The 22,361-nt window shown below is 38.7% G+C and overlaps 1 protein-coding gene across 3 annotated transcripts in view; it reads right to left on the reverse strand.

Moving 5' to 3' along the window:
* CDH18 (cadherin 18) overlaps window positions 1-22,361 on the reverse strand; it is a 602,757-nt gene that overhangs the window by 109,813 nt on the left and 470,583 nt on the right. For all 3 annotated transcript variants that reach the window (XM_040262487.1, XM_040262489.1, XM_040262488.1), the window contains exon 6: window positions 16,096-16,283. In XM_040262487.1, the coding sequence (XP_040118421.1) occupies window positions 16,096-16,283 (188 nt within the window). The remainder of the gene's footprint in view (window positions 1-16,095; window positions 16,284-22,361) is intronic.

Here is a 22,361-nt window from a genome sequence, read left to right on the forward strand (position 1 = left end):
CAGTTCAGTCAGTCAGTCAGTTCAGTCACTCAGTCGTGTCTGACTCTGCGACCCCATGAATCGCAGCACACCAGGCCTCCCTGTCCATCACCAACCCCCAGAGTTCACTCAAACTCATATCCATTGAGTTGGTGATGCCATCCAGCCATCTCATTCTCTGTCGTCCCCTTCTCCTCCTGCCCCCAATCCCTCCCAGCATCAAAGTCTTTTCCAATGACTCAACTCTTTGCATGAGGTGGCCAAAGTACTGGAGTTTCAGCTTTAGCATCATTCCTTCCAAAGAACACCCAGGACTGATCTCCTTTAGAATAGACTGGTTGGATCTCCTTGCAGTCCAAGGGACTCTCAAGAGTCTTCTCCAACACCACAGTTCAAAAGCATCAATTCTTTGGCGTTCAGCTTTCTTCACAGTCCAGCTCTCACATCCATACATGACTACTGGAAAAACCATAGTCTTGACTAGATGGACCTTAGTTGGCAAAGTAATGTCTCTGCTTTTCAATATGCTATCTAGGTTGGTTATAACTTTCCTTCCAAGGAATAAGTGTCTTTTAACAGGTGACAAGAGGTTGCTTAATATTTGTATTAGTTTGTTAGTTTTTGTATAAATGCCACTGCATTAGTTGCTGTGGGCTGCCATAACAGTAAACACTGGGTGGTTTAAAACAGCAAAAAATGTATTCTCTTGCAGTTCTGGGAACAGGGGAGTCTGAAATTTGGCAGTGCTCAGGTTTCAGTTCAGTTCAGTTCAGTCGCTCAGTCGTGTCTGACTATTTGCAACCCCATGAATTGCAGCACGCCAGGCCTCCCTGTCCATCACGAACTCCCAGAGTTCACTCAGACTCACGTCCATCGAGTCACTGATGCCATCCACCCATCTCATCCTCTGTCATCCCCTTCTCCTCCTGCCCCCAATCCCTCCCAGCATCAGAGTCTTTTCCAATGAGTCAACTCTTCACATGAGGTGGCCAAAGTACTGGAGTTTCAGCTTTAGCATCATTCCTTCCAAAGAAATCCCAGGGCTGATCTCCTTCAGAATGGACTGGTTGTATCTCCTTGCAGTCCAAGGGACTCCCGAGAGTCTTCTCCAACACCACAGTTCAAAAGCATCAATTCTTCGGCACTCAGCCTTCTTCACAGTCCAACTCTCACATCCATACATGACCACAGGTAAAACCATAGCCTTGACTAGACAGACCTCAGTCAGCAAAGTAATGTCTCTGCTTTTGAATATACTATCTAGGTTGGTCATAACTTTTCTTCCAAGGAGTAAGGGTCTTTTACTTTCATGGCTGCAGTCACCATCTGCAGTGATTTTGGAGCCCCCAAAAATAAAGTCTGACACTGTTTCCACTGTTTCCCCATCTCTTTCCTATGAAGTGATGGGACTGGATGCCATGATCTTTGTTTTCTGAATGTTGAGCTTTAGGCCAACTTTTTCACTCTCCTCTTTCACTTTCATCAAGAGGCTTTTGAGTTCCTCTTCACTTTCTGCCATAAGGGTGGTGTCATCTGCATATCTGAGGTTATTGATATTTCTGATATTTATTGATATTTCTCTCGGCAATCTTGATTCCATCTTGTGTTTCTTCTAGTCCAGCATTTTCATGATGTATTCGGCATATAAGTTAAATAAGCAGAGTGATGATATACAGCCTTGACATATTCCTTTTCCTATTTGGAACCAGTCTGTTGTTCCATGTCCAGTTCTAACTGCTGCTTCCTGACCTGCATATAGATTTCTCAAGAGGCAAGTCAGGTGGTCTGGTATTCCCATCTCTTTCAGAATTTTCCACAGTTTATTGTCCCTCACAAATTGTTTTCCAGTTTCTGTGACTGCCCTGGCACACCTGGGAAAGAAGACACCCCAGCACAGTTGGGAATACAGTTTGCATTCTACGTTTGGTGTTACAAACTCTTAGTTTTATAGCTATTGGGTCATAAAGCTGTATTTCAGAGAAAACATAGAAGACTTCAGGTGACTCATGCAACAACTATTGTGGTCAGATCATGTTATATATTCATAATATTTCCTCATTTTTAATGTTCAAAATTGTCTGTGATCTTCATATATGAAGGGCACTTCCATTGGATATAAATACTGGGACTCACATTTACTTTCCTGAGTATATGGGAAGTACTCACGCATGCTTAAAACAAATCTCCCATGAAAATATTTCCAGACTGTCCTCCACCTTTGAAAAATTGGCCCTCTTTTATCTGAGTGCTTATGACAACCTAAATAAACCTATACCATTAACATTTGACATCTTATATTATAACAATGTATCATGGCTATTCAGTTTCCTCTAAGAGAGAGAATATTATCTAATTCATCTTCACATTTTAGTTATCTGGCATAATTCCTGGTACATGGTGGGTGATTAATAGCCTCCCTCAATTTCAAATAGAGCTTTGTTTAGAGTATGGAAAAGTGCTATTTTATAGTTTACATTTGAAGGATGAAAAAATTTATGTTATTTTTAAAATATGAAGTTAATTCCTATGTGTGAACTAAACAACTAACATATATTAACTGATTTAATGATCACAACCCTTGTGAGTTACAATTGTTTCCATTTACAAATGAAGAAAACAAAGTACATAAAAGTCAAGAAACTTATTCAGGGGCAACAGCCTATAAGTGATATACTTGGGATTTGAACTCAGGCAGTGGTAACTCTACAGGCTTTGCTCTTAAGCACTGTGATAGTCTGCCTGAAATCTAATTAGCATATAAAGGGTGTAATATAACACTCCAACTTGATGACTAACAAGGAACAGATTTTTCAGTTCAATTCAGTCACTCAGTTGTGTCTGACTCTTTGTGACCCCATGGACTGCAGCATGCTAGGCCTAACTGTCTGTCACCTACTCCTGGAGTTTACTCAAACTCGTGTCCATTGAGTTGGTTATGCCATCCAACCATCTCATCCTCTGTTGTCCCCTTCTCCTCCTGCTTTTAGTCTTTCCCAGCAACATGGTCTTTTCAAATGAGTCAGTTCTTCACATTAGGTGGCCAAAGTATTGGAGTTTCAGTTTCAGCTTCAGCATCAGTCCTTCCAATGAATATTCAGGACTGATCTCCTTTAGAATGGACTGGTTGGATCTCCCTGCAGTCCAAGGTACTCTCAAGAGTCTTTTCCAACACCACAGTTCAAAAGCATCAATTCTTAGGCACTCAGCTTTCTTTATAGTCCAACTCTCACATGCATACATGACTACTGAAGAGACCATAGCTTTGACTAGATGGACCTTTGTTGGCAAAGTAATGTCTCTACTTTTTAATATGCTGTCTAGGTTGGTCAAGCTTTCTTTCCAAGGAGCAAATGTCTTTTAATTTCATGGCTGCAATAACCATCTGCAGTGATTTTGGAGCCCCCCAAAATAAAGTCTGTCACTGTTTCCACTTTTCCCCATCTTTTTGCCATGAAGTGATGGGAAAATATGACATGATCTTAATTTTCTGAATGTTGAGCTTTAAGCCAACTTTTTCACGCTCCTCTTTCACTTTCATCAAGAGGCTCTTTAGCTCTTCTTCACTTTCTGCCAGATTTTTAGTGGAATAAAATTTCCTCACTATTAAAGGATACATTCTTGCCTCTTGCCAAGTGTTTATAATTACATTGAACATGAATTATTAACTTCATTAATTATAATAACTTCATTAATTCTGGCTACCAAAACTCTTAGTAGTTTTATAATTTCTTAATTCAGACTCACAAAGCTAAAAAACTGAAATACTTGAAACTCTTTTCTTGCAAAATCTTCTCTCACCTCTGTGACAGTTAGAGCTGTTTATTCTGGTGTAATTCTAACTTCCCCAGGCAGTGGGGCTTCTCTTACTTTTCTTTAGTTACTTTTCAATGTTCTAATGCAGTTCACTGTCACTGATTGGTTCCAATTTTAATCTTAAGTTTTCATTTCTTAATTTTATCATATTACTCCTAGTAATTACTTTCACATATCATTGCTCTTTCTTACTTATAAAATCAAACTTTTCTCTCCTTAATAAGAACACATTTCATATTCCTGTAGTTAAGTTATCATCTTCCCCATCAATCATTTTCTAGCCATCTCTACATATTTGGAACATTTTAATTGTTTCTCATTAATCACATCTACTATTCATTAAATCACACTAATATATTCCTTCTCTGGAACTATGCAACCATCATAAATAGACAGATACCAAAAACAGCATTTAGCCAAGTTCTTCTAAGACTCACTTCTTCATGGAGTCCAAGAAGATCCTAAAATTCTGTTTTCTTTTTTTGAATTATCTGGATAACATTTATTTATTTTTAATATAAATTTATTTATTTTAATTGGTGGTTAATTACTTTATAATATTGTATTGGGTGTTTTCCTACATAATAAAAATGACTCAGAGGACCTCTCCTTCATCCAGTTATTATATTGTATCATGATCCATGTGCTCCATCATCGAAATGGGATGGTAATAATGATATTGATACCAATATTTTAATAATAAATGGAACTACAATTGTGCAAAATATGGCCAAATCCTGGAATTTTTCTGAAGAAAAGCATATTCTATTATTTGGTTATTTTGGAATTTTACTTTTGTATTGGGGTATAGTCAATTTTCTGATGGTTTCAGGTGAACAGCAAAAAAAATTCAGTCATACTTATACATGTATCCATTCTCTTGCAATCCCCCTCCTACCTAGGTTGCCACCTAACATTGAATGGAGTTCCTTGTGTTATACAGTAGGACCTTGTTGGTTCTCCATTTTAAACACAGCAGTGTGTTTTGTACATAACCTTGCCAAACTCCCTAATTATCCCTTCCCCCTTGGAAACCATGTGTGTTCTCTAACTCTATGAGTCTCTCTCTGTTTTGTAAGTTGATTTGTACCATTTCATTTCAGATTCCACATATAAGGTATGTCATACAATGTTTCTCCTTCCCTGTCTGAGTTACTTCACTTAGTATGAGACTCTCTAGGTCCATCCATGCTTCTGTAAATGACAACATTTCATTCTTTTCAATGGCTGAGTAATATTCCATTGTATATATGTACTACATCTCCTTTATCCATTCCTCTATCAGTGGATATTTAGGTTGCTTCTATGTCTTGCCTATTATTAACAGTGCTGCAATGAAAACTGGGGTGCATGTATCTTTTCAGATCATGTTTTCCTCCACATATATGCCTAGAAGTGGGATTGCAGGGTCATATGGTAGCTCTACTCTTAGTTTTTTTTAAGTTGTGGATAGCTCAACTCATCAGGCTGTTTCAACAAATCGTGAATTTCCAACTAGTATACTAAATATTATGGTGCTGAGTGCTCAGTCTTTGCAGTTGTGTCTGACTGTTTGTGACCCCATGGACTGTAGCCCCTAGGCTCCTCTCTCCATAGGATTTCCTAGGCAAGAATACTGGAGTCAGTTGCCACACCCTACTCTAGGGGATCTTCCAGGACCCAGGGATCAAACCTGAATCTCCTGCATTCCAGGCAGATTCTTTACCACTGAGCCACTGGGGAAGCTCAAATAATATTACTGGAATAGGTGTTAAAAAGTGTTAATTAATGTCAAAGTAGTTTCAATGAATCTATCACTCCATAGCCATGCCTATGAATGAAGAATCAGAACTAAAGTTGCCACAAAGCAGTCCTCTGTCAAAGGTATTATAAATACAGTGCTAGATTTCACTGAATTGAACTTTCGTCTCTTCAGTTTCTGGCTGAACAAGAGACCACTTTCAAGATACTTAAATCTTATAATAATAAAAATAATAGTTTGACTGATTTATAAATATAATCTCTAATGAATGTTTTATTTAAATATTTCATTAGTATCAGAAACTTATTTCTTCTTATGTATGAAGTGTGTGCATTTGTAATAAGTTGGTCTACCATATTTTTATTGCGCTTTGTGGCTCACAGCCTCAAAACTTTACAGTCAGATGGCAAAGAACATCCCGATTCTTATTTTGTCACTCAATGCAAGACAAAGAAATGATACAGAAAAATTCAGTAAATACAATCCACTAATAATTTAAAAATGTGATTATTTTGAATGGGTGTAGTATGGTTTTAGTTGGAAACATTTCCTTTTTTTTTTTCTCAGGGTTAATTTAAACTTAAACAAATACTTTTATAAATTTTTAGGTTTACTGTCACTATCCACCTCTGATCCTTTATTAAATAAAATGTTATAAATGATATAGAGTATAAAATTTAAAAAATACAAGGTATCCAGTTGCAAAAAAAAATGTGCACCAACTACTGTGGATAGAGATACACATACACAGAGCACACATTAGATACACGTTCCTGGAAATTATCAGTATGTTGGTGCTGTGCTCAGTTGCTCATTCATGTCCAACCCTTTGTGACCCCAAGAACTATAGCCCACCAGGTTTCTCTGTCCATGGGATTTTTCAGTATATTTATAATGAATTAATTAGAATAAGTTCTTTCTACTCTACTAGATCCAGAAGATGTAAGAAGGGTATAGGAATTGCTGGAGTTTCCTTGGTGGCTCAGATGATAAAGAATCTGACTGCAGCGCTGGAGCACGCCATGCATGCTAAGGCGCTTCACTCCTGTTGGACTCTGTGCAACCCTATGGACTATAGCCTGCTAGTCTTCTCTGTCTATGGGATTCTCCAGACAAGAATACTGGAATGGATTACTGTGCCCTCCTCCAGGGGATCTTCCCGACCTAGGGATTGAACCTTCATCTCTTAGATCTCCTGCATTTGCAGGCAGGTTCTTTCCCACCAGCAATGCAGGAGATCTGGATTCCTCTACGGGTAAGGAAGATCCCCTGGAGAGGGAAACGGCAACCTACTGCCATGTTCTTGCCTGTGAAATCCCATGAACAGAGCAGCCTGGTCGGCTACAGTCCATGGGATTCCAAAGAGTCTGACACGACTGAGCGACTAACACTTGCACAATGAAAAACTAGAGAGATGCTTACTTTGATATGTAAAACAGAGACGATAAATCAAAGAAAGATATGTGTGAGTGAAACCTTCCTAGAAATGTTACAGTACAAAGGCAAAACTAGAATTTTGATAAAAATGCTTACAGAAGACAGAGGGGGATGTAGATTGCCAAAAGCCATGAATGACAGTCCCTGCTGTGCTGTGCTTAGTGGCTCAGTTGTGTCCAACTCTGCCACCCCATGGACTGTAACCTGCCAGGCTCCTCTGTCCACAGGATTTCCCAGGCAGGAAGACTGGAGTGCGTTGCCATTTCCTCCTCCAGGAGATCTTCCCAACCCAGAGATCCAACCCAGGTCTCCCACAGTGCAGGAAGACTCTGCCATCTGAGCCACCAGGATGTTTATGAGACTCTGCCATCTGAGCCACCAGGGTGTTTATGCACACGATACCAAAGGGGAAGAGGGATGAGGAGGGATAAATTAGGAAGATGGCATTAATATATACACACTACTATGTATAACTAGGTAAAACTACTATGTATAACTATACTTTATAGTATGGGCAACTATACTCAATATTTTGTAATATCCTCTGAGGGAAAAATCTGCAGAAGATATATAGATATAGATATAAATAGATAGATATGTTATATATATCTATCTATATATAAACAGTTGTATATATATATAACTGTCTATAGAAATCACTTTGCTGTATACCTGAAACTAATCTGACATTGTAAATCAGCTATGCTTCAATGAGAAAATATTTATATCATTCACAAAAGTATACATAGGATGTGCTATTCTTTATGTGATTATAGGTGATATAGATAACGTGAAATAAAGGAAGGCAGTAAGATAAGCTCATGGAGTTTTCTGGAAATTGTAGTTAACATTCAGTGCAAATAGAGGAAGAAAGAAAGGAAGAAATGTAGGTATTGAAGTATCACTGTGCTTATTAGCCAGGCACAACTTAGAGCACTGTTTTACTTCATTTATCTCTCTGTAACAATCACTTTGTAGTACATTAAAATTAAGAAAACTGAAGTTAGAGATTTGTGATAATGTCATACATCTCTTACATGGCAAGACCAAAATTTATTTTTCATTCAGCAGTAAAGATGGTATTTTCCACTGTCCTTCACTGACTTAAAAACCAAGTGTAAGATTTTAGGCTTAAAATAATAGGCATTTTTTTTTTTGCCATTAAGTATACTTGAAGAAGAAAAGTGGTACTACAGATACTGTTTGCCTAAAGTCATAAAAGAAAATTGGGCTGGAGCCTTAAGTTAAAACAAACAAACTAAAATATGGAATAGCTTCTATAAAGAAGGCAAATTGACATAGGGGCCACAAGAACTGAATCTTAGAGAGGCTACTACAAAGCATATCCCTGGCTACAGAGGCTTATGTCACAGAAAAGAATGCATCAACTTGCATTCATCCCTATCTTTTTCCCCTTTCCACCCAGTCAGGGTCTATTAAACAAGGAATGAAAGTTATCAAAGTGTATTTACAACGTACTGCACCATGGACCAATGAATTCAACTTGGCAATTTTCTGATGAAGGCACGATATAGAAAGAATGTGCGGATGCTCCTGCAAACTGATTTATAGAGCAGGGCTCATTTTGATCTTTGGGAAGATTAGCTGTTCTGCCTTGCTGGCTCAAGTGAGCTGCCTTAGAGATTAAATAAGGAACAAGTTCGAAAGGACTGTTTTATCTATTTCCTGCCATCTGTATGAGTGCCTCTTGAAGGTTAAAATCCACAGAGTTATATAGCTTAATTTTCAAATTGCAATAATTTATAACATTATATATATATATATATATATATCAATGGAATAACTCTAAAATGGATAATCCTAATCTGAAGGATTAAGAAATTAAATAAATGCACACATTGGATTTTAGAGGAACTACAGACTATATTAAAAAGATAAATTCAGGAAAAAAAGTTAAAGATAATTTGGACTTATTAAATATCATTATTTTTAGTATTAACATTACCACTTAACACAATTACAACACCTACCTTGAAAATACCTTTTGTGTATGTGCATGTGCGTATGCAATATAGAATAGAGAATGTTAATTACATATAGGTGCCAACACGTGCACACATATGATTTTGGCTTCATTTTTCACAAGCAACTTAAATTAATTGAGGCCATGAAGGGTGATAAGATCCCCATTGTTCTTAATAACACAATATATACTTATATTTTATATTATGTGTGTATTCACACCATCCACGACTTCCCTCACATTTTGTAAAGAAATTAAAACTTCCTACTTTATACAGACAATAGTTCTCAATTGGCAAGGATCCTGTTTCCCATTCCCCCGCATATATTCCAGCTGCTGCTGCTGCTGCTGCTGCTAAGTCACTTCAGTTGTGTCCAACTCTGTGTGACCCCATAGATGGCAATCCCAGTAACCAGGCTCCCCTGTTACTGGGATTCTCCAGGCAAGAACACTGGAGTGGGTTGCCATTTCCTTCTCCAATGCATGAAAGTGAAACGTGAAAGTGAAGTCGCTCAGTCGTGTCCACTCTTCTCGACCCCATGGACTGCAGCCTACCAGGCTCCTCTGTCCATGGGATTTTCCAGGCAAGAGTACTGGAGTGGGGTGCCATCGCCTTCTCCAATATTCCAGCTAGATCACTGCAAATGTATCTGCAAACATTAAATTCTCCCTCCTATTTGATTATGTCAAAGAAGGAGGCATATTATCATAAATTCTTTCTTTCCATCAACAATCAATATCTCAAGCAGGGTCATCTCTACGTCAGGACATCTTTCTAATTAAATTACCATCACTTTAGTATCCTCAGTTTCTTGTCTCTTGACTTTTTATCCATCTGCTATCAACACACTTTCCATCTCCCAACTTAAAATTAAAATATTTGTTTTATGATCTTCTCATTTATTTGCCTCCCTGGCTTTACTACAAAGCTTCTCAAAGAGCATGGTGTGTTTAAACTTTTTTCTCCCATTTCTTTGCCTCCCATACATAGTCTCTCAGATCAGTTCCGTTCAGTTAAGCCACTCAGTCGTGTCTGACTCTTTGCGACCCCATGAATCGCAGCACGCCAGACCTCCCTGTCCATCACCATCTCCCGGAGTTCACTCAGACTCACGTCCATCGAGTCACTGATGCCATCCACCCATCTCATCCTCTGTCATCCCCTTCTCCTCCTGCCCTCAATCCCTCCCAGCATCACAGTCTTTACCAATGACTCAACTCTTCGCATGAGGTGGCCAAAGTACTGGAGTTTCAGCTTTAGCATCATTCCTTCCAAAGAAATCTCAGGGCTGATCTCCTTCAGAATGGACTGGTTGGATCTCCTTGCAGTCCAAGGGACTCTCAAGAGTCTTCTCCAACACCACAGTTCAAAAGCATCAATTCTTTGGCACTCAGCCTTCTTCACAGTTCAACTCTCACATCCATACATGACCACAGGAAAAACCATAGCCTTGACTAGATGGACCTTAGTTGGCAAAGTAATGTCTCTGCTTTTGAATATGCTATCTAGGTTGGTCATAACTTTCCCTCCAAGGAGCAAGCGTCTTTTACTTTCATGGCTGCAATCACCATCTGCAGTGATTTTGGAGCTCCCCAAAATAAAGTCTGACACTTTTTTCCACTGTTTCCCCATCTATTTCCTATGAAGTGATGGGACCAGATGCCATGATCTTCGTTTTCTGAATGTTGAGCTTTAAGCCAACTTTTTCACTCTCCTCTTTCACTTTCATCAAGAGGCTTTTGAGTTCTTCTTCACTCTCTGCCATAAGGGTGGTGTCATCTGCATATCTGAGGTTGTTGATATTTCTCCCAGCAATCTTGATTCAAGCTTGTGTTTCTTCCAGTCCAGCATTTCTCATGATGTCCTCTGCATATAAGTTAAATAAGCAGGGTGACAATATACAGCCTTGACATACTCCTTTTCCTATTTGGAACCAGCCTGTTGTTCCATGTCCACTTCTAACTGTTGCTTCCTGACCTGCATACAGATTTCTCAAGAGTCAGGTCAGGTGGTCTGGTATTCCCATCTCTTTCAGAATTTTCCACAGTTTATTGTGATCCACACAGTCCAAGGCTTTGGCATAGTCAATAAAGCAGAAATGTTTTTCTGGAACTCTCTTGCTTTTTCCATGATCCAGCGGATGTTGGCAATTTGATCTCTGGTTCCTCTGCCTTTTCTAAAACCAGCTTGAACATCAGGAAGTTCACGGTTCACGTATTGCTGAAGCCTGGCTTGGAGAATTTTGAGCATTACTTTACTAGCGTGTGAGATAAGTGCAATAGTGCGGTGGTTTGAGCATTCTTTGGCATTGCCTTTCTTTGGAATTGGAATGAAAACTGACATTTTCCAGTCCTCTGGCCACTGCTGAGTTTTCCAAATTTGCTGGCATATTGAGTGCAACACTTTCACAGCATCATCATAATCTCTACACTACAGTAAATTTGTTCTCTTCATTGTAGCAGATGTTTCCTTCATGTTTCCTTTCAAGTAGGTAATACAAGTAACTTTTGATATTCTAAAGAGACAAACTCCTAAGCCAAATTTTCTGTCATCAATTTCTGTTGTTTTAGTCCGTAAGTCATGTCTGACTTTTTTGCAGCCCCATGGATGCCAGCCTGCCAGGCTCCTCTGTTCATCGGATTTTCCAAGCAAGAAAACTGGAGTGGGTTGCCATTTCCTTCAACAGGGAAACTTCCTGACACAGCCATCAAACCACATCTCCTGCGTTGGCAGGTGGATTCTTTACCACTGAGCCACCAGGAAAGCCCACACAACATCCTAGTTAGGTTTAAAGGAATGGTAAAGGCGTGCCTGTGTGCTCAGTTGCTCAGTCGTGTCCGACTCTGAATCTTTTCAACCCATGGACTGTAGCCCACCAGACTCCTCTGTCCATGGAATTTTCCAGGCAAGAATACTGGAGTGGGTTGCTATTTTCTACTGCAGGGGGTCTTCCCAACCTGAGGATCATACCTGAGCCTCCTGTGACTCTGGCATTGACAGGTAGATTGTTTACCACTCAACCACCAGGGAAGCTCCATAATGTGTACCAGCTAAATAAAGATTTGGGAATAAGCTCTTAAAACCCTTCCTGACACAGAGGAAACACACAATAAATGTGATGTTACTCTCTATTGTGATGAAAATGACATGCTGATGGTGAGCTGAATTAACTTTTATAATCCTAAATGGTTTCATAGATCTGGAATCCTTCATATTTTTAATGACTATATTCCTCCTATTCAGCCTCCTTTGGGAATTTTCACTGATAAAATTCTCTTTTTATTTTGATATTTTCTTCAAAGACTCTCTTTCCTGCCTTCTGCTTGTTTCTTAAATGCTAGTGTTCCCTAGGGTTTAGGATTTATCTTTCAGAAAGAATTATTCATCCACTTACCTGGATTTATTTGAGTAAAGAAGCCATTCAAGGAATGAAAAGCAGACATCCCTTGTTTCATTTTTCAGTCTATAGTATTGTGTTCGCCAAAAAGTCCATTTGAGTTTTTCTTAACATTTTATAGAAAGCCCCAAACAAACTTGTTTGGCCAATTCAATATATCCATTCATTATGCTAGTGCTTATTGAATGCCTATTCAGTGTCAGAAAACATGCTAGATTGGGAAGGCAGCAACAAATTAAAAAAATAATCTCATTCTCTTGTAGTTTAAAAATTCATTAGAAATAGAGACATCAAATGAGACCTTGTCACTTCCTGCTTAGATAGCTTCAGTGGCTTTCCATTGGGTAAAATATAACAGAATTCTGTGTGTTTTCCTATGCACTAGCTTCTTCACTCTCTACTCCAGAATCAAGGATGTTATTTAGGTTCTCACTGTGCCACATTCCACCCCGCTCAGGTTCTCGTTGTGTTTTCTTTCCTCTTCCTTTAATTCTCTCACCTAATTACCTCAAATTGCCAACATCCGCTGGATCATGGAAAAAGGAAGAGAGTCCCAGAAAAACATCTATTTCTGCTTTATTGACTATGCCAAAGCCTTGGACTGTGTGGATCACAATAAACTGTGGAAAATTCTGAAAGAGATGGGAATACCAGACCACCTGACCTGCCTCTTGAGAAACCTATATGCAGGTCAGGAAGCAACAGTTAGAAGTGGACATGGAACAACAGGCTGGTTCCAAATAGGAAAAGGAGTATGTCAAGGCTGTATATTGTCACCCTGCTTATTTAACTTATATACAGAGGACATCATGAGAAATGCTGGGCTAGAAGAAGCACAAGCTGGAATCAAGATTGCCTGGAGAAATATCAATAACCTCAGATATGCAGATGACACCACCCTTATGGGAGAAAGTGAAGAGGAACTAAAAAGCCTCTTGATGAAAGTGAAAGAAGAGAGTGAAAGCGTTGGCTTAAAGCTCAACATTCAGAAAATGAAGATCATGGCATCTGGTCCCATCACTTCATGGGAAAGAGATGGGGAAACAGTGGAAACAGTGTCAGACTTTATTTTGGGGGGCTCCAAAATCACTGCAGATGGTGACTGCAGCCATGAAATTAAAAGATGCTTACTCCTTGGAAGGAGAGTTACGACCAACATAGATATCATATGAAAAAGCAGAGACATTACTTTGCCAACAAAGGTCCGTCTAGTCAAGGCTATGGTTTTTCCTGTGGTCACGTATGGATGTGAGACTTGGACTTGAAGAAGGCTGAGTGCTGAAGAATTAATGCTTTTGAACTGTGGTGTTGGAGAAGACTCTTGAGAGTCCCTTGGACTGCAAGGAGATCCAACCAGTCCATTCTAAAGGAGATCAGTCCTGGGTGCTCTTTGGAAGGAATGATGCTAAAGCTGAAACTCCAATACTTCGGCCACCTCATGTGAAGAGTTGACTCTTTGGAGATGACTCTCATGCTGGGAGGGATTAGGGGCAGGAAGAGAAGGGGATGACAGAGAATGAGATGGCTGGATGGCATCACCGACTCAATGGACATGAGTTTGGGTGAACTCCGGGAGTTGGTGATGGACAGGGAGGCCTGGCGTGCTGCAATTCATGGGGTCACAAAGAGTTGGACACGATTGAGCAACTGAACTGAAATGAACTGATTTGAAGTATGATTTATTTCTCTCTTCAACCACTGCTAACTAATCAGACCGGATTAAACACCCTAGATTTTGCCTTCCCAATAGCACTGTTTAACTCTCTGTTATGCTGCTGCTGCTGCTGCTAAGTCGCTTCAGTCGTGACGGACTCTGTGTGACCCCATAGGCAGCAGCCCACCTGGCTCCACCGTCCCCGGGATTCTCCAGGAAAAAACACTGGAGTGGGTTGCCATTTCCTTCTTCAATGCATGAAAGTGAAAATTGAAAGGGAAGTCGCTCAGTCATGTCCGACTCTTCGTGACCACATGGACTGCAGCCCGCCAGACTCCTCAGTCCATGGAACTTTCCAGGCAAGAGTACTGGAGTGGGTTGCCATTGCCTTCTCTGAACTCTCTGTCATAGATCACTTTTATTATCCATCTAAGAATGGATGTGATACTCGATTGGTATCTCTACACTTCCATAGGTGGGAAGCTCTAAGCAGGCTGAGACTGACTTTTGCTCTGCTCAGGCTTCCATGGCTCATGTAGAATACAACTACTGGCACATAAGAGACACTTAAAACTCAATATTTGTTAAAATAAAGATGTGAAAATTAACTCTTTTTATCAATACATTTTTTATCCAATTTTGACAATTTTAGAAAGATTAAAATGAGAAGATACTTAGGTGAAGAATCAATATCATATATAGATCAGTGATGACTCTTTTGTAAGTATTTTGCACACATTAAACTCTGCTTTTCAGGCCCCTTTTGTGACATACAAAAGATATATTAATCTTCAATTTTAAATCAATATAAAATTATGATTATTAGAATAATAAATGAGATTTTATACAGTGCAAAGATAAATATATATACAAAGACACACAGATATCTAGACAGATAGCTAGATAATATAATAAATGATAACAAGATTCAGATAGATAAATAGATGATTGATAGACTGACATATTGATAGATTCATTTCACTGTTACAGTGTGTGTGCTTAGTTGTTCAGCTGTGTCTGACTCTTTATGACCCCATGGACTATGACTTACCAGGCTCCTTTGTCCATGGAGATTCTTTGGGGAAGAATACTGGAATGGGTTGCCACGCCCTCTTCCAGAGGATCTTCCCAATTCAGGGATAGAAACCAGGTCTACCACACTGAAGGCAGATTCTTTATCATTTGAGCCATCAGAATATAATTTTTCAGCCTTTGTTCTCAACATACTATACAGTAGAATCATCCAGAGTACTTGTTAAAAAGACTAATTCCCCACTCCCAGTCCAGCCTTTCTGAATCAAAATATAATGAAGGTAAGGTCTAGGGACTTGCGTGTTACTAGACTTTCAAGCCGAAATTGTTAAACATTTAAACACTGAGGCATACTGCTTTAGAAGTTACATTTAAATCCTCCTTTGCTAATTGCCTGTGTTCTACTTTATTCTTACAGAGGCATGAGTATAGTGTTCTCTTAAAAGCAAAAGGCAATAGATTTGGTTTGGTGACAAATTCTCAGGAATAAAACAGAATGAAGGTAATGAGAAGTAAATGACTTCACTAAAAGGTCCATGACCATCAAGCTGGAAAGTCTTATAATGCTACTTTGATTAGCATAACATAAAATAATGATATTAACAGAACTGGAATTCACAATAACTATGTTATCTGAAAATAAAAATAAGGGAATACATTCATAGTGTATTCTACATCTGATCTCACCATACTAAAACACATAGGGCTTCCCTGGTGGCTCAGACAGTAAAGAATCTGCCTGCAGGAAGATACTCTGGAGGACGAAATGGCAACCCACTCCAGTATTCTTGACTGAGGAATCCCATGGACAGAGAAGCCCTGGTGGGCTACACAGTCCATGGGATCATGGAGTCGGACACATGTCAGCAACTAACACTTAAGAAATGATTTAAACAGTTAGAAATAATCATAATTAAAATGTAATTACACATTAAAGAGGAAATACTTTGTCATTTTAATGACTTGAAAATATATATTATTAATATCTTGCCAAATTTGCTTTCATAGAAAAATGAGTGAATTGCCTAGCTCACTAACTGTATATTTTTTTTTTTACCTTTTTTAAGGAAAGGATCCCTTCTCTTGTTTCTTTGTCGGTAGAGATGGAGAATATGCCAACACCATCGCCATCAATGATGGAGTATGTCATGTCCGCATTCGAGCCAGTGTCTGCATCATTTGCCTTGATTTTCCCAACAGCTGAACCAACTTGAGCTGACTCAGGAACATACAGCTGATAGTGCTCTGAAAAAATATTTTATATTAAAATTATTTGATATAATAATGGTCATAAAACATCATTTCATAAAAAGACACTGAAATATTTAGGCCACATATCTATTTATGTTTACATCTATTTCATCAATGTTCACATTTCCCTATAGGCCCTTATAATAGATATTAAGCATAATGTACATGTTGTCACCAATTGTTTTATTGAGAAGTTAGAAACATCTATTACAGTGATTTAATTATTATATAAAGCTTCAATTTGCAATTTTTTAAGGAATCTCCACACTGTTCTCCATAGTGGCTGTACTAGTTTGCATTCCCACCAACAGTGTAAGAGGGTTCCCTTTTCTCCACACCCTCTCCAGCATTTATTGCTTGCAGACTTTTGGATCGCAGCCATTCTGACTGGTGTGAGATGGTACCTCACGGTGGTCTTGATTTGCATTTCTCTGATAATGAGTGATGTTGAGCATCTTTTCATGTGTTTGTTAGCCATCCGTATGTCTTCTTTGGAGAAATGTCTATTCAGTTCTTTGGCCCATTTTTTGACTGGGTCGTTTATTTTTCTGGAATTGAGCTGCAGGAGTTGCTTGTATATTTTTGAGATTAGTTGTTTGTCAGTTGCTTCACTTGCTATTATTTTTCCCACTCAGAAGGCTGTCTTTTCACCTTGCTTATAGTTTCCTCTGTTGTGCAGAAGCTTTTAATTTTAATTAGATCCCATTTGTTTATTTTTGCTTTTATTTCCAGTATTCTGGGAGGTGGATCATAGAGGATCCTGCTGTGATTTATGTCGGAGAGTGTTTTGCCTATGTTTTCCTCTAGGAGTTTTATAGTTTCTGGTCTTACATTTAGATCTTTAATCCACTTTGAGTTTATTTTTGTGTGCCATATGACCCAGCAATCCCACTGCTGGGCATACACTCCGAGGAAACCAGAATTGAAAGAGACACATGTATCCCAATGTTCATTGCAGCACTGTTTATAATAGCCAGGACATGGATACAGCCTAGATGTCCATCAGCAGATGAATGGATAAGAGAGCCGTGGTACATATACACAATGGAGTATTACTCAGCCATTAAAAAGAATACATTTGAATCAGTTCTAATGAGATGGATGAAACTGGAGCCAATTATACAGAGTGAAGTAAGCCAGAAAGAAAAACACCAATACAGTATACTAACACATATATATGGGATTTAGAAAGATGGTAATGATAACCCTGTATACTAGACAGCAAAAGAGACACAGATGTATAGAACGAACTTTTGGACTCTGAGGGAGAGGGAGAAGGTGGGACGATCTGGGAGAATGGCACTGAAACAAGTATACTATCATGTAAGAAATGAATCGCCAGTCTATGTTTGATACAGGATACAGGATGCTTGGGGCTAAAAATAAAAATAAAAAAATATATATAAAGCTTCAAATAACTATACAACAGAAACCTTTAATTAAAATGTAATTTTATAAAAAATCTCAACCAAGGTTAAATTAATGAGATTTAATACTATCAGTTCAGTTCAGTTCAGTCTCTCAGTCGTGTCTGACTCTTTGCGACCCCATGAATCTCAGCACGCCAGGCCACCCTGTCCATCACCAAGTCCCAGAGTTCATTCAGACTCACGTCCATTGAGTCAGTGATGCCATCCAGCCATCTCATCCTCTGTCATCCCCTTCTCCTCCTGCCCCCAATCCCTCCCAGCATCACTGTACATAAATACAATTAGGCTGTATAGATAGGTGAATGTAAAACATCTATAAAAATAATTTGAGTTAATAATTTTTTTTAGTTTTGGTATGATATTTCATTTTTTTGGTTAATGCATCTGTAAGTATATGGAGTATTCTAATTTTCTTCTAAAGGTAAAATTGCATGTTTTAAAGTGCTATATGTTGTTGTTGTTCAGTCATTAAGTCATGTTCAATTCTTTACAGCTCCATGGACTACAGCATGCCAGGCTTCCCTGTCCTTCAGTATCTTCCAGAGATTGCTCAAGTTCATGTCCATTGAATTGGTGATGCTTTCCAACCATCTCATTCTCTGTCAATTATTCTCTTCCTGACCTCAATCTTTCCCACTATCAGGGTCTAATCCAATGTGTTGGCTCATTGCATCACATGGCCAAAGTATTTGTCCTCAGCTTCAGCATCAGCCCTTCCAATGAATATTCAGGGTTGATTTCATTTAGATTGACTGGTTTGATCTCCTTCTGTCCAACAGACTCTCAGAAGTCTTTTCCAGCACCTACATGAAGATACTGAAAACTGATTTTATATGTGTGTCTGTATGTATCTGCTTGTTATTCAACAAAGATTTTTCCCAGTTTTATAAATTTGTTTACCCTATACTTGACTTCATACATTATTTTTTTAGTTCAACAGCCCTCCCCAACATAACAGTTCATGAGTAGAGCACCTTCTGTGAAACATGATCCCCTGATATTAATCATGTGCTTTGACCAGGATCTGTCAGATTGCTAAATGTACCATATTCCTCTTAACAAAGTTATTTGACCTGGGAAAAGCATGAGACCCACAATTTTATAGGACTCCACCATTCTTCTCATAGTTGATGGATGCAAGGATAGGCAGTTGATTCACAGTGATTCACAAGGAGATTCCATTCCCCAAAATGTTCAAACTGGAGCTCATCTCTCTTTGCTGTGATACACTGAAAGAAGCTTCTGACAATGGGTGTGCTTCCAAAATTCATGTTGGAATAACTAATCTAAGGTCTGTAATAAATTTTTTGAATCCTTAAAAATGTACAATATTCCTGAAAGTGAAAGTTTTAGTTACTCGGTCATATCTGACTCTTTGCAACCCCATGGACTGTAGTCTGCCAGGCTCCTCTGTCTATGGGATTTTCCAGGCAAGAATACTGAAGTGGGAGCCATTCCCTTCTCCAGGAGATCTTCCTGACCCAGGGATTGAACCCGAGTCTCCTGTTTTACATACAGATTTTCTTTATCATCTGAGCTACCAGGGAAGCTCCAGGAAGTTACATATAAAATAGAACACTGTTCCGATGAAAAACATATAGAAAAGTTGCAAAATAAATTAGAATCTATTGCCCAAAACTTTTTGAGATAGGCTAGGAAGTCAACTTCCTGGTTGTGAAAGACTGTAAGTTACAGCTATACTATAACTTTCTATAATTCAATAAGCCACCTAAAGGACTTTTGGCTAGTGAAAATTAGGGTGATGACACTTGTTAAAAAAAAAAGAGTCTTTGTACACAGAGATAAATAAGTAAATCACAGAATTATTATGATGGTATTATTACAAAGCACATCATTTTAACAAAGGAAGTTGAAAAAGTAGTACCAGTGGGTCATAAAAGAGGCATGGCTCAGAAAACCTTTAGGCAGAGTCTTTCACGAGGAAGCCTATTCTGGAAAAAGAAGATTCAGTGCAAAGGAAGAATGGATATTTGTTGCTAGACAGACCTTTGTTGACAAAGTAATGTCTCTGCTTTTTAATATGCTATCTAGATTGGTTATAACTTTTCTTCCAAGGAGCAAGTGTCTTTTAATTTCATGGCTGCAGTCACCATCTGCAGTGATATCAATGCCCTTAAATAATTCCCTTTCCTCAAATGTTAGCTAAATATGGGGGCTCACTTCTAATAAGTTGAACATAGCAAAATTAATGAGGTATCACTTCCAAGGGCTCTTCCCTGGTGGCTCAGATGGTAAAGCGTCTGCCTACAATGTGGGAGACCTGGGTTCGATCCCTGGGTTGGGAAGATCTCCTGGAGAAGGAAATGGCAACCCACTCCAGTACTCTTGCCTGGAAAATCCTATGGACAGAGGAATCTGGTATTCTACCGTCCATGGGGTCACATAAAGTCGGACATGACTGAGTGACTTCACTCATCACTTCCAAGATAAGCTTATGAAAGCGCTGTGGTTTCTTTCATGAGTATTATTTTTCAAGTTCCCTTAGATTGCTTTCTTGGGGGAAACTATCTATGATGTTGCATTGAAGCCCTATGGAGTGTACCATATGACAAGTGACTGAAAACTGGCAACAATGATGTTAGTAAGCTGGAAGCAAAAACCATCCCTGCCTCCCCCAGGAAAGTTTCTGATTAAGATCACAGCCTCTGCTGCCAAACATACTGGGATCTAATAAAGCTGAACCTGAAGTACCCAGCTAAGTCAAACCTAGATTCCTGATCTCCAGAAATCATGAGGTAATAAATATTGGTTGTTTAAGCACCTCAATTGGATGATTTGCAATACAGCAATAGATCATTCATATACAGCAGCCTTGTAGTTGTCAGTGATTTGACAAATATAAGGGGCCCTATTTAGTTCTTTCCTTTCTGTGTTGCTTTGCATAATGTTTGGGGAAATTAAAAGCAAAATTGAAACAAAAATCCAAACAAGCAAACAAAACATGATAAGCAGTTTTTCTTGGAGCAAACTTTTCAAATGTCTTTTAATCTCCCAATTTTATTTTGTAAAGAAATAAATTATTGCTGTTATAGTCAGTGCTCAAGGTGAAATACTTATAATCAAATTATCAGCTCATCCTCCTAGACAATTGTCCCCAACTTTTTAGCACCAGGCACCCATTTCATGGAAAACAATTTTTCATGGAGTGGTGGTGGAGGTTGCTTTGGGGATGATTCAAGCACATTATAGTTATTGAGCATTTGATTTCTAATGCTGCTGCTAATCTGACAGGAGGTACTGGTCCTCTGGCTAGAAGTTGGGGACCTCTGGGTTAGAGGATACCATGAAGTAGGTGCATGCTTAGTCATGTCTAACTCTTTGAAACCCCATGGACTATATTCTGCCAAGGTCTCCTTTCCATGGGATTCCAAGGCAAAAATACTGGAGTGGGTTGCCATTTCCTTCTCCAGAGGATCTTCCCAACCCAGGGATTGAACACATGCTGCCAGCTGTTCCTGCATTGCAGACAAATTCTTTACCACTGAGCCACCTTGGAAGCCCCTAGAAGACACCATACATTCAGTAATTACACTCTTTGCTTTTTTTTTTTTTTTTACCAAACGGAGTTGAAAATTTCTTTCCACATAAAAACCTCCACATGGACTTTTATAGCATCTTTATTCATCACAGATAAAACCTGGAAATCATCATTTATTTTTACTTTTATTGCCTATGTTTTGTGCCATATTCACGAAATTTTTGCCAAGACCAATGTCAAGAATCCTTTTCCCTCTGTGTTCAATGGATGTAAAATTTCAATCATACTCTCTCTTGTGTGTGTCAGTCATGTATGATTCTTTGGGACCAGATGAACTGTATCCCATGATGCTCCTCTGTCCATAGGATTATCCCAGCACGAATACTGGAGTGGGTTGTCATTTCCCACTTAAAGGGATCTTCCTGAGGATTGAACCCATGTCTCCTGCATTTTCTGGTGGATTTTTTTTTTTACCACTGAGCCACCTGGGAAGCTGACTCAATTATATCAGATGATTTAATAATTCTAGAGACCTGCTGTACGACATGGTGCCTACAGTTAACAATGTAGTTTGTGGTTTTCAAAATATGGGACTACAGCAAACTAAAAGAGTTCTGCACAGCAAAGCAGATAATCTACCAAAAAAAAAAAAAAAGGCAATGCAGAAGATGCATGGAAATATTTGCAAACTTACAAAATATATAAATAACTCCTATAGCTCAAGCAAGACAAAACAGAAACAATAATGATTTTAAAGTTGCACAAATGATTTGAGCAGACATTTCTCAAAAAAAAAGACAAAAATAGGCAACAGTTATATGAAAATATGCTCAACATCATTAATTATCAGGGAAACAAAAATTAACACTTTAGTGAGAGATAACCTTAAACCTGTCAGGTTGGCTATTGTTGGCAAAACAGAAAATAAAAAGCGTTGGCACAGTTTTGGAGCAATTGAAATCCTTGGACACTCTTGGTGGGAAAGTAAAATAGTGTAGCAGCTATATAAAAGAGTACGGAGTTCCTTGAAAAGAGTAAAAATAGAACTACAACGTGCTCCAGAAATGCTACTTCAGGGTACATATTCCAAGGAATTGAAATTACAATCTCAAAGAGATGTCTGTGTCCTTATGGTATCTGCAG

The sequence above is a fragment of the Oryx dammah genome, unplaced genomic scaffold (genome assembly GCF_014754425.2).
Source record: "Oryx dammah isolate SB20612 unplaced genomic scaffold, SCBI_Odam_1.1 HiC_scaffold_20, whole genome shotgun sequence".
NCBI lineage: Eukaryota > Metazoa > Chordata > Mammalia > Artiodactyla > Bovidae > Oryx > Oryx dammah.